This window comes from Aotus nancymaae, unplaced genomic scaffold, assembly GCF_030222135.1.
Source record: "Aotus nancymaae isolate 86718 unplaced genomic scaffold, 86718_ANA_hifiasm-v0.15.2.pri h1tg000040l, whole genome shotgun sequence".
Taxonomy (NCBI): Eukaryota; Metazoa; Chordata; class Mammalia; order Primates; family Aotidae; genus Aotus; species Aotus nancymaae.
In genome coordinates, this window is record NW_026988454.1 from 32631437 (window position 1) to 32645088 (window position 13652).

At 34.8% G+C, this 13652-nt stretch overlaps 1 protein-coding gene across 7 annotated transcripts in view; it reads left to right on the plus strand.

Moving 5' to 3' along the window:
• Positions 1-13652, plus strand: part of HBS1L (HBS1 like translational GTPase) — a 94408-nt gene that overhangs the window by 61986 nt on the left and 18770 nt on the right. For all 7 annotated transcript variants that reach the window (XM_064360658.1, XM_064360657.1, XM_064360659.1 and 4 more), the window contains 5 exons: positions 4619-4765; positions 6797-6871; positions 7399-7516; positions 8162-8230; positions 10932-11036. In XM_064360658.1, coding sequence (XP_064216728.1) covers positions 4619-4765; positions 6797-6871; positions 7399-7516; positions 8162-8230; positions 10932-11036 — 514 coding nt within the window. The remainder of the gene's footprint in view (positions 1-4618; positions 4766-6796; positions 6872-7398; positions 7517-8161; positions 8231-10931; positions 11037-13652) is intronic.

A 13652-nucleotide genomic window follows, 5' to 3' on the forward strand; every position in this document is an offset into this window, starting at 1 on the left:
TAAGATAAACATTTGTCTGCCAAAAAGGATATTGTATGAATATATTACAATATATATGAAGATAAATGAGAAATTATTTGATTCCATTTTAGAAAGTTGATATGTAATTTTAGAATATTTAATTCAAGATTCATGGACTGAATGTGATAAAAGATTGAAATAAAGTAATTATCACTGTTAATTGAGTATCGAATATGGGCCGGACACTATATTAGGTGTTATATGCATTTAGTTTAATATAATCTTATAACAACTCTATGAAGTATATATTAAATTAGTATGCAATCATCCCTCCATATGCATTGGTTCTGCATTTGTGGATTCAGTCAACTGTGGATAAAAATATGTGGGGGGAGTGGTGGAATTCCGCAAAGTTCCAAAAAGCAAAATTTGAATTTGCTACATGCTGAGTACTGTGTTGAATCTATGTAAGTGAAGTGAAGTGATGTGTAGGCATTGTATTAGGCATTACACATAATCTAGAGATAATTTAAAGTGTGCAAGGGGAAGTGTATAGGCTATATGCAAAGACTATCCCTCTTGTATAAAGGACTTAAGCATTCATAGATTTTGGTATTTGTGGGGGTTGGGAGGTCTGGAACCAATCCCTCACTGATACTGAGGGAAACTGTACTTCTCATTGCATTTACCAAAGAATACAATATAGTTTTGATTTTTCTTTATATGTGTGTGTGTGTGTGTGTGTGTGTGTGTGTGTGTGTGTGTCTGCGAGTCTTTTTCTTTTTTTTTTTATTGAGTGATTACTTTTTGAATGCTGGCTATGTAGCAAGCACTGTGGTAGGCAGTCTGGGAATACAATGTTTACAAAGCACTGATAGTTTAATGGGAGAGACAAACACCAGAACAAGCAGTTATAGTAGAAATGCTTTTGAATTCTAGGACCTTAGAGCCATAGTTATTATAAAGATCGTTTATTCCAGGCCCAGGTGTGGAGGCTCATGCTTGTAATCCCAGCACTTTGGGAGGCTGAGGTGGGCAGATCACTTGAACCCAGGAGTTCAGGACCAGCCTGGGCAACATGGCAAAACCTTCTCTCTACTAACAATACAAAAAAATTAGCTGGGTGTGGTGGCAGGTGCCTGTAGTCTCACTTACTCAGGAAGCTGAAGTGGGAGAATCACCTGAGCTCGGGAAGTTGAGGCTGCAGTGAGCTGTGAGTGAAGGGAGTGAGACCCTGCCTCAAAAACAAAAATCATTTATTTCCAACTCTTTCTGGAATTATGGTAGGAAAGGATTTTAGAGATCATCTAATTGAATTCCATTATGTAACAAATAAAGAGACTCAAAGATGTTAAGTAACTTGCCCAGTGTACAAAATATTGTAGTAGGCTTTGGAAACACGAAACATACAAAGCATCTCCCTCACCTCAGGGAAATCACAGTGTAGAATATGAGACGTGAAGATGAAAGGCTAACAGTTACACTCCAGGAAGAACAGAGAAGATACACATTGTGAAGAGAGATCACTTTATTCTGCTTGATCTTCAGAGGCTTCCTTGAAAACATGTAGTAGGCATTTGGATTCCCAAAGACGAGAGCTATTGCCTAGATATAATATTAATAGAGAAATTGCCCAGTAATTTTTTGGCGATCGTAATAGGGAAGATTAGGTAGAACATTTGTGGCCTTAGGTATCTTAATACCAATTCAATGAATTTCACATTTTAATCTAAGAAGGTAAATAGAGTTTTACAGTTATTATGAAAACCTAATGAGAAAAAGATTTTCAATTACTGAGACTAGGACTTGGAAATACAGGTCTGAATGTTTTATATAAACTATATTTATCCCCTAGTGTTTCTGTGAAGTAAGTACATTGATAACCCATACAGGTTAGACAACTTGCCTGAGATGTGGAGAACAGTTACTGACTACAAGTATATGTGAAAGAGCCAATTTTCAAATTGACTGCTTCCGTTTGTGCTCTTATCTAAGAATCCTTGATCAAAAGAGCTGGATCTCATTGAGGAAATTAGTGTTCAGCTTTATAAAATATGAAGGATTGGAAGTGAAGACTGCACTTAGGAGTAGTGACAAAGCAGGAGTATTTAGGTACAAGTAAAAGGAAATGGGAATAGTGTAAATTGCCCCACCAGACAAAGTATATGGATGGTACTTCAATTTATTTATTTATTTTTATTTATATTTTTGAGAAGGAGTCTTGCTCTGTCTCCCAAGATGGAGTGCAGTGGTGCAATCTTGGCTCACTGCAACCTCCACCTCCTGGGTTCAAGCAATTCTCCTGTCTCCTGAGTAGCTAGGACTACAGGTGCGTGCCACCACGCCTGGCTAATTTTTGTATTTTTAGTAGAGACAGAGTTTCATCATATTGGTCAGTCTGGTCTCGAACTCCTGACCTTGTGATATGCCCACCTCAGCCTTCCAAAGTGCTGGGATTACAGGCGTGAGCCACCCAGCCCGGCCAGATACTTCACTTTAAATTGTAATGTTCTATTGTGAGAAAGTATCTGAGACATTCTTATTTTATGACCATTTGTTTTCCTTATGGTGAGGATTATATATTACATGTGAAATTATTATTATTACTATTATTATTTTTTGAGACAGAGTCTTGCTCTGTCACCAGGCGCCAGGCTGGAGTTCAGTGCTGCGATCTCAGCTCACTGCAACCTCCGCCTCCTGGGTTCAAGCAATTCTCCTGCCTCAGCCTCCTAAGTAGCTGGGACTACAGGCGTGCGCCACCACGCCCAGCTAACTTTTGTGTTTTATTTTAGTAGAGATGGGTTTCACTATGTTGGCCAGGATGATCTTGATCTCTTGACCTCGTGATCTGCCCACCTTGGCCTCCCAAAGTGCTGGGATTACAGGTGTGAGCCACCGCGCCCAGCTGAAATTTTTTAAAAACTGGACAGCACAGTCATTCGGGAAGCAACAAAAAAACAAGCTGTTGTGGACTCTGTTCTGACCAGAAAGCAGGAGAACTTAATGATGTGGATGGAATATAAGAGGACCCTGAGAGAAAGTGATTATCATTCACAGTCTCTAGATAGCTAAAGAGGGGAATGCCACGTGTAGTCATTGTTTCCTGGATTACACAAAAGTGGATTTCTGTGACAAACAGGTATGCGTACAAAGCAAACGCTGTAAAAGAGAAAATAAAAGAGTGTTCTTTAAAAAATGCCCCTACAGTGCATTGACAGAAATAATTGATAAGAATGAAAAGGAGGAACACCTATGGTTGCACAAATTGTCGATTGCACATTTTAAAAGGCTGGATCCACATGATGTGGCATCAACACAAAAGAATAGTGGGAACCTGTAAAGTTGGTTTCAATGAGGCTAACAAAGAAAGTGAGCTGAGCTAAGCTAAGGTTAGCTTGCTTCTTTTATGGGGTGTGTAATTTGAGTCTGAAAGAAATGTCTTTCTGATTCACAAGATGGTCCACAGAGGTTAGAAAACTTGTTATACAAGGCTCTTTTTCAATAGCTGTAGAGGATGAATATGCTGCTTTTTGATAATTCATTTATTTGCCTTTTTTCTTCATTCTAAATAATATTCTGATGAATATCTTTGTAAATCTGTGCTTACTTCTCTGGGATATATTCCTAGAGGTAGAATTGATGGGAGGTAAAATACTCATAATTTTTAAGTTCTTGATACTTTTCATCAAAACGCCCCCTGGAAAGTTGTGCACCTACAGTTCCATCAGCAATATTTGAGAATGCCCTTCTTGCTTACAGCAAATAATTTTGTCTTTTAAATCTTTAACAACGGAGCGGGGGAATATGTCAATATGTTTTTAATTTACTTTTTAAAAAGTTTTGGTTTCTACTGAATTTGAATTTTTTTCATGTTTGTTGACCATTTATATTTCTTTAGCAAATAGCTTACGTGTATCCTTTAAAGCTATGTCTTCTTGTTTTCTGTTTTTTTGTTCTTTTTTTGGTAAAGACTCTATAGAGATTATAACTTGTACCTTATATGTTACAAATGTTTGTCCCTCTTTGTTTGCTTCTTTTTGTTTTTTGAGACAGAGTCTGGGCATGCTTCTTTTTGTTTTTTGAGACAGAGTCTCGTTCTGTTGCCCAAGCTGGAGTGCAGTGGCGCGATCTTGGCTCACTGCAACCTCTGCCTCCCAGGTTCAAGTGATATTCATACTTTAGTTTCCCAAGTAGCTGGGACTACCGGTGTGTGCCACCACATGTGGCTAATTTTTGTGTTTTTTGCAGAGATGGGGTTTTACAGTATTGGGTAGGCTGGTCTCAAACTCCTGACCTCAGATGATCTGCCTGCCTTAGCCTCCAAAAGTGCTGGGATTACAAGCGTGAGCCACTGTACCCAGCTGCTGTTTACTTATGTTTTTAATTTTGTTTGTTTTTCCTCCTTTGCTTAGATATTTTAATTGTTATATAATCAAATGTGGACATTTTTTCTTGTTCTTCATATCATTATTTTTGGTTACTTTTTTATCCTAAAATTTAATCCATCTTTGGGAGTCTTTTGTTTGATTTGCTTTGGTGGTGGTGGTTAGGGTCTTCCTTTAAAAATCTGATTAACATAATTAATTGAATAATCTGTCCTTTGAATTAAAATGCTGAAATATTATTTCTGGTTTCAATTATTTTTCTTTTTTAGGCGGATGTAGCTGTTTTAGTTGTAGATGCCAGCAGGGGAGAGTTCGAAGCTGGATTTGAAACTGGAGGACAAACACGAGAGCATGGACTCTTGGTCCGTTCTCTGGGAGTGACGCAGCTTGCAGTTGCAGTTAATAAAATGGATCAGGTATTTAAGGGCTTTGTGAGGATTTGTTTAAGATGCTAATTAAGATGTTATTCTGCTCATATAGATGACCTCAAATGTGACTAGTATGTATTTTGTTAGTCAATTGCCATGTTTTTAAAAATAAATTCTCTGTTCTCATCTTAAATAAATGAGATGTTAGTAATTTTTAAGCAAGAAAATGTCTTCTTATTTTCAAAATTAGTTTTTAAAACCTAAAAATTATTTTAAATTATAAAATAATACATGTTTATTATAGTGGAATGAAAGCATAAAAATCAGAAATAAACCTATATTTCCAATTCTCCTTCCTACCTAGCAACTTATAACATTTCATTTTATATATCATCCAATTTTTAAAAATAATCTTTTTATTTACCGCATTGGGTTATCTGTTTTATTCTGCTTTTTTAAAAAAGATAATTTTCTTGTCTTCTTGTGCATGTTTCCAAGTAATTAATAATCCTTGGATAAAGAGGGTGCTGTTTTAATGGCTCTATTCTATTTTAAAAATGTAATTTATTAAACATCTACTTTTGAACATTTCCTCTGTGTATATTTAGAAATGGTTCTTTCCATGGAAATTTCTGGGCCTAAGAGAATATACCTTTTAAGATTTGCTGAACCTTTTAAGATTTGATGATTAAAATGCCTTTGAGCAAAATTCTAGTTATTTACTCCTGGCACATATGGTGTATTTACTTTCCTTAACTCTTATCAACACTGCTGTTATTACACAATTGTTTTCCCAATTTATATATAAAACACGATTCCTCTTTTTTAAAAAATGTACTCCTCTGTGAATATTAGTATGTAAATATATTCTGTATATTTACAATTTGTTTTTTCTTTTGGGAATTTATATAATTTGCTCATTTTTGGAACTGTATTTTTTTCTTATCAATTTGTAAACATACTTTATTTATTAAAGATATCACCCCTCTATCCTCTCTTAGATATCATTCCCAATTTGTTACTTTACTTTTTGTTTATGGTATGTTTTGGAGATATACTCAAATTTATAAATAGTTCCTTTTGACTTCTGTCTTTATGCTTATGTATTTTCTTTTTTTTGAGATGGAGTCTTGCTCTGTTGCCCAGGCTAGAGTGCTGTGTGCCATCATAGCTTACTGCAGCCTCATTTCCTGGGCTCAAGCAATCCTCCTATGTCAGTCTCACTAGTAGCTGGGACTACAGGTGTGTACCACCATGCCCTGCTAATTTTTAGTTTTTTGGAGCGATAGTGTCTCTCTGTGTTGCCCAGGCTGGACTGGAACTCCTGGCATCAAGCTATCTTCTTGCCACAGCCTCTCAAAGTGCTAGGATTACAGGTGTGGGTCACTGCACCCAGCCTACTTAGGTATTTTCTTACCCTGGGATCTGATTCACCTATGTTTGCTATTAGTTCCTTTATGGTATTATTAGTACATGTACTTTTAATTTTTTCCCAGCATTTGACCATGAAAAATTTCAAATATAAAGAAAAGCTGAAAGAATTTTACAGTAAGCACCCATATTACACCCACTTACTAAGACTCTATCTCTTACTTGATCACATGTTGGTTTCTCTGTCTACTTCTTTATCCATCCATTAATCCATTTCTTTGGCATGCATTTCCATGTAAGTTGCAGACCCCTAAATACTGCAGTGGCATGTCATTATCTAGAGTTCATATTACATATACTTTTTTAGTCTATTTGGCTTGAGGGGGGTGCTAATAATTTTATTTTATTCTAACATTTGGTCCAAGCAAAAGGGAGTAAAATACTCACTTTTCCACCCTAGATTTGAAGTCACTTTGAGCATATATAAAAAATTCTAAATGTACTGGAGATTATTTCTAGGCTTTCTCTTTTAGGGAAAATTGCTTTTGAATTGTATTAGTGTCAAGATCTGATATTCTGTGTTTTGATTTTAATAGATTTTATATTTATATTTTATCTAGTCGATTATTTATATTTCATTGCACAAATTTAAATTTTATGTATCATGTTCTGAAGCATAGTTTTAAAAATAAATTGGATCTTTATCAGGTTAAGTGGCAACAAGAAAGATTTCAAGAGATTACTGGAAAACTTGGGCACTTTCTTAAGCAAGCAGGTTTCAAGGTAAGATCATTTTAAATTTATTTGTTGTTACTTTCCTTAAGTCATGAGAGGAAAAACTAATACTTTGATATTCTTATTAAATTTGTTTAATTCTCTTTGCTTTATTTCCTCTTGAATATCCTGTATATAATATATTCTTTGGATTATTTCACCTTAGAAAATTGCATATGTTTAACATTCGGGTTGATTTTTACATAAGCAAAATACTTATATCCTACCTATTAAATTAGATGGTATGGGTTTAGGGAGGTCATAGAGGAATGTGGAAATTGATAGGGAGGAATTTGTCCAACAGGCATATGTAATACCAAATGCTTGAATGTTTTGGAATAAATTTGCAAGTTTCCCAAAATCAAAAAAGTTGAAAATTATTGGATCAGATAACTTTGGGGCTGTAGTTCTGTGATTTCTATTACCTTTTAAAAAGTACATGGTTGCTTTTGCAAACTTGGTACAGTTATGGTAATGGTGAATCTGTTAAGTTTTTTAAAAATGTGTTAAGTTTCATAAGTCAATCTTTTTAATAGGAGAGTGACGTAGCTTTTATTCCTACAAGTGGTCTCAGTGGTGAAAATCTAATCACAAGATCTCAGTCAAGTGAACTTACAAAATGGTATAAAGGACCGTGTTTATTAGAACAAATTGGTAAGTATAATGCCATTCTAGCTTTACTGCATTATAAACTTGGTATTAATTATTATTTAGAGTTATTTATGGGAGACAGCCACATGTATGAAAAAGCATAGAATTTGTAGTCAGAGGAAGTAAGTTGCCTGTTTCGTCCACATGTGCAATACTTAAACTGTTAGCTCTGTCTTCCTCAGTTAATGAAGCTAGTTGCCTGCCTTACATATCTCATAGAGTATTGTTGAAATTAAATGAGATTAACATTCATTTTATAAACTGCAAAGTATTACTGGTTGAATATCCCTTATCTGAAATGTTTGGGACTAGAAGTGTTTGGATTTTATATTTTTTTGGATTTTGGAATATTTATATTATACTTAACATTTGAGCAGCCCAAATTCAAAAATCTGAAATTCAAAATGCTCCAATGAGCATTTTCTTTGAGCATCATATTGGTGCTCAAAAAGTTTCAGATTTTGGAGTATTTCAGATTTCAGAGTTTCGGATTCGGATGCTCAATGTGTATATTAGTGACAGTTCATTTGCTATTAGTAATAATAAAAAGTAGTTATTTTCAAGGAGAAGTGGGATTATAATGAGTTTATTGAAGTGAGTCAAAAATTTAATTTTAAATTAAACCTTGCCTCTTGCATTTTTGTCCAGATTCCTTTAAGCCTCCCCAGCGATCTATTGACAAGCCTTTTAGATTATGTGTATCCGATGTTTTTAAAGGTAAGTGCTATCTCTGCAGTGCTTCTTCAGTAGAGCCCCCGTTTCCCCATTCCCTCCTGACCTTTCCTGGACTAAGTTATGACAGTATATTGCCTTCAGAGTCTCTCTTCTTCATGCCCAAGTAAGGATCACTGTCAATCTTAAAATGCACAGTTTTAGTCACTTAGCTTCCCTGTCCCGGAAAACCTTCAGTTTATTTACCATTTCTCATCTTTCAAGCATAAGAAAACCTTTTGTCTTTCCAACTTTATAGTTTTTTTTTCCTACCATTAGATTCCTTTAGTTTTCAAGTTCTTCAACCAACTGGATTGTTCATTGTTTCTTAACCACACCGGTTGTGTTTATTGCCACATGTCTACCCATGCTTCCCTGTTGTGTCGTTCTTTCCCTTTACTTGTCCATTTCCTGCCCATCTGTAGCCATCTGGGTCCAATTAGGAGTTAGATACACATAGGTGAAATGGGAAATGTAATATAAAGAATTATTGACTGATGAAAATGCAACTAAAAGATATACAGAAACTTTATAGCTAGGCCTGAGGAAGGACCAGCTTAGAATAGGTTCAGACCTTGCTGGAAGAGATGATGTATTAAATGCCTAAGAATATACCTAACTTAATATAGGCAAGATCCTATATAGAAAACTATAAAATGGAAATACAATGTAAAAACTCAATAAATAAAAGGATATAAGATTTATCTATTAGAATAATAAAAACTATAAGGATGTCATTTGTTCTCTAAATCTCCATTGTCACAGAGCCGGCAATGCAGAGTGGATCTAGAACTGAGCAGCAGTAAACTGGTAACTGGCGTGCTTACCTGTGCACGTGCCCTGATGCATCCCTCTGTATTCTCTCTACCCTCTGTCATTGCATTTTCATGCAGCATTATAATTTTTTCTGTGCTATTTATCCCGCTTACATTATGAACTCCTTGAAGGGAAGTACTATCTCTTCTTTATCTATATCTGCAGCCCTAGCCCAGTGCTTGGCACATAATACATTTAATATATGAATTAAAAAATGAATGAATGAATGTGCCTTGAGAAAATCATGCAATGAAATTGAAATTTATCATTATCATTATTAGCTTCCAGTGTTCTAGTAATAGAGGAAATATGCTAATGGTTTCCAGAATGCCCATTGTTTATCAAGAATACAAGAGCTGGTTACTTTTATTAACAGTGTTTGCTGACTGTACTTTCTCACTTCCTGTTCCCCATTCAGGCTGCTTCCTGGCTTCTTCCTACGCTGCTTTCCTGAGTGTGTTCCTCCTGAGGTCATGAAATGACCTCTTGGTTGCCAAAGTCAATTACACTTTCAATTCTATCTTACTTGAATTTGGCATTGGTTCTGATGCTGGTAGCCACATCCACCTAGAAACTTTCCTCCCTTGGTTTCTGTGACCTGCTTTCTTCCGTTAACTTGCCTGGTTCTCTGACCTCTGTGTATCTTCTCTATGGGCTCCTCATTCTCTGTCTCTTAAACAGTGTTCTGCTGCCTCAGTCCTCTTCTTACTCTGCAAGCTCCTTTTGAACTGACATCCATGAGTTTCTCTACCTTCTGCATCTTGATGCTTTCCAAATCTCTATCTCTAACCCAAACCTTTTGCTTATTCTCCACACACTTGTACATCTCTCCTGGGAGTGTGTTCTTTTGGGGGTACCATTCTCATGAAATGTGGTGTGATTGGTCCCCACTGGAATGCAACTTCTGCATGTGTATGTCTCATAGACACTTCAGATTTACCAAGCCTAAAATGGATCTTGTCTTTAGTTTCATATCTCACAGTTAATGCATCATCATCTCAGATTTTCCCCTTTCTGTCATTACTTTTCACTTTCCTTACCACTCCAAACTTGTTATCCCTTATTCCCAAATTCTTGAGTTTATTCCTTTCTGTAGTAAGTGTGTGCATTTATATCAGCTTCTACTCTAACATAGAAATACCTCCGTTCACAATGTTTGCTGGCTTCCTATTACTTAACTGCAGGATGAAATTTAAACCCTAAGTGTGATTTGTGAGTCCCTTTTATTATTTCTCCCTTGCCTATCTCTGTTGCCTCCTGTCTTGCCTTTTCTTTATTATTCTGTATGGTCCCCTCCCCACAGCCCCCAAAACTGACAAATGGCTCTTAGCACAATCCTTTATTTGATTATGCCTTTGCACAGTTTCCTGGGGCAGCAATGTCTTCCCTTTTCTCCCGATCCATACATACAAGCTACCTAATAAACACTTATTCCTTCTTCAAAGTGCCCAGATTTCTGTTCTCACTATCATGGATTCTTTGGTACACCTTTCTGTTTCTATCGTACATTTTAAATAGCGTTTGTCTCAGGACAATGTAATTGTTTTCATCTTTCTCTTTATTAATATAATATCTTTATGGGCCAGGACTTATATTTTTATTTTTTTATCCCACGAGTTTAGTATAATGTCTGGTACTCAAATACTTATTATTTCTCAATTAATATTTGAGAAAGGAATGAACCTCTATTTTTTGTAATATGAGTACTTTTATTTCCAAAAAAGAGTAAAATATATGCCATATTTAGTAGAGATGTTGACTCTGAAATGATTATTATTTAATGTCCATTGAACTAGTTTTATATAAGTACTTAGGAACTAAGTATAGTTAGTAATATTAATCATCAGATAACGTTGCTGTATGAATCATAAGATTTTGGTATGTTTTGCAGATCAGGGATCTGGATTTTGCATAACTGGTAAAATTGAAGCTGGTTATATTCAAACTGGTGACCGACTACTGGCAATGCCTCCTAATGAAACTTGTACCGTAAAAGGTATTTATCTGCAAGATGCTTTTGCTAAACAAGCCTTAAGTTGAGACAGCAAATTTTTAAAAAGTGGTTCAGTTACCACTCCAAAGTAAGTAACCTCTTACTGAAATTGTAACTGACTGTCAAAATGATACTAACTGTTGAAGATGAAAATGTGAAAACATTAAACGATTTTTTTCTGTTGTGACTGTGTATGTATATATATTTACATATCACATTCTAACTGTGATAGCATTCTATTTTTGACACTGATTAGAGTAGACTGTTTAGGATTTAACCAGATATGCCTCACAGATACATTTGGAATAATATTCTGTAGCAGAAATTAAATCCAGTCCCAGCCTGACCCTAACCAGTCAGTAGCAAAGCAACCTGCTACAGTCTGTTACTTTGAAAAGTATATTTCAGAATAACTATAAATTAACAGCTTTGGTCATGTTTATGCCAAAAATATATGTTTATTTTATAGGAAGATGTAAGTAAGATTCAAATGCAGAAAAACCCAATGTTGAAAGGAGAAATTGAGCTAGTAAATTGCCACAGTCACTGTTTCTGCACATAGACCTAATTTTTTTTTATAGTGACTGATAATTATTTCTGTCTTCTAATACATACATATATACATACGTACATATTTATGTATGTGAATACATTTTATATGTTACATGTATATATATGTATATTATTATTTTCCAGATTTTGACTAAAGCTTTATAATTCTATACCTCTTTTATTCTGGCTTCCAACTAAGCCTCTGACTTGTGAAGATCTGTTTTATACTATAAAATAACATTATTTGTAACCATTTTAAGCTGAAGTATAGCCTATTGGAAATAAAAATTTTTTTTAGATTTTAGTATTTTTCCCTGTTACTCTTAATTTATAGTTCATATCTGGAGTTGTACCTGACTGATTTATAAATTTGAATGTATATTTTGCTTGAATTATTATACTGTCTTTAAAAGAAGATTTCTTGAAAAGTTTAAGAAATTAATGAATATCTATTGAAGTTAGTGGTTTAACCTACATTTAAAGATGAGTAAGGGAATGAAAACCAGTTATTTCCATTTGACCTTTTTATTTCTGCCCACTAGGGATCATGAAATTTCTGTTTTGATAGAAAGTAACATGCACTTTAAAAATAGTGTCATTTTCAATAGATCTGTTCATTGTGTGCAAGTACAGCTCTCTGCTTTTGTTTTATAAAGTGACAACAGCTATAATAATTTTGAAACGCTATGTTTTTGGTGTGCTAATGATCATTTTTGAGAACAAGAATTTTTTTTTATGATTGTGCCATGAATTAAAACCATAATCCTAAAGTTATCACAGACCTTAAGATTGACTCCCTTGTAACCTCTCAAATCCTTAGTCACCTCTGAAAGTCTCACATTCTTTACCCACTTCTTCTCTATACTTTCCACACAGAGAAACTGGAAGCATTGTCTTTAATCAGTGTTTGTTAAGAGAGAAGTCTTATCAGAAGCCGCAGGGAAGAACCACCCTACTCCTTGAGAGTTTTAACTTAAACTGACAAGTTCTCAGTCCTCAATTTCTCACCTTACTGCTTTTGCTTCAGTTTTAGGTTCTTGAATACACTCTTCTGTCTAAACATTTTTAGGTACTACTGTGGCTCTCTGATCAGTACTGTCCCAAAAGAAAGACTTGACTGAGTCTACTACCAACAAATAGAAATTCTGAATTCCATTTCTACTTTATTCATGTCAAACTCATGGAGTATTAAAAAAGAGCCTCTTTTTGTAATGTTTGTCCCATGAGAAAAGTTTATTTTGATAATTGTTATATGTGGAATAGTATAACCTGATTGAGGGAAAGAACCAAATAATATAAGTACCTTTGGAAAATTTTATACTTGTAGTCTGAAACCTCTACAAATTTTTAAGCCAAAGGCAATCTATTATATGTAAATATCTAGCTTCTGTTTTCAGTTCCATATTTCATAGCAAAACTCAGGGTCATTCTAAATTTACATTTTAAAACTAAATCTAGTTAGCTGATATTTAACAAACATTCTTTAATACCACAATTGCTAACATGTTTGGGAGGAAGAATCTCTGATACTTGAAGAAAGTTATGCCTTCTTTTCTCAAATTAATGCACATGTGCACATACATGACATTTTGCGTAAAATTCTAGATTGTCTCAGAGATCTTAAAGTTATCCTTGAGTTCCCTAAAAGTCAGAAACTCTCCTTGCTGCATAGGAAATGAGTATTTTCAGAAAGATATGAGTGGATTATAATTTACTAAGAACATGTCAACATGTCATTCTCTTTGTGAAGAGAATGTGGAAAGGAACTTAATCCATAAATGTATTTCATAAAATCAGAAAACACGAGATATATTTTAAAAGCCTTTGGATAAGGTAGCTGAGTATTGCTTTTGGGAACTGGTCTCTACGACTACCTTCAAGACTATGTCTAGGTAAATAGATGTATATCTCCAGATATATAGCAACACCAAGGATCATTTTCAAATTTTCTTATCACTATTTCCTTAATGTTTTTCTTTTTATATAACCAATCATTAGTATGCAGATCTTTCTCTGGGAAGAAGTTCTTTATAAGCCAGGAGTAGTTAAGAGGCCTGCTGAGAAGAC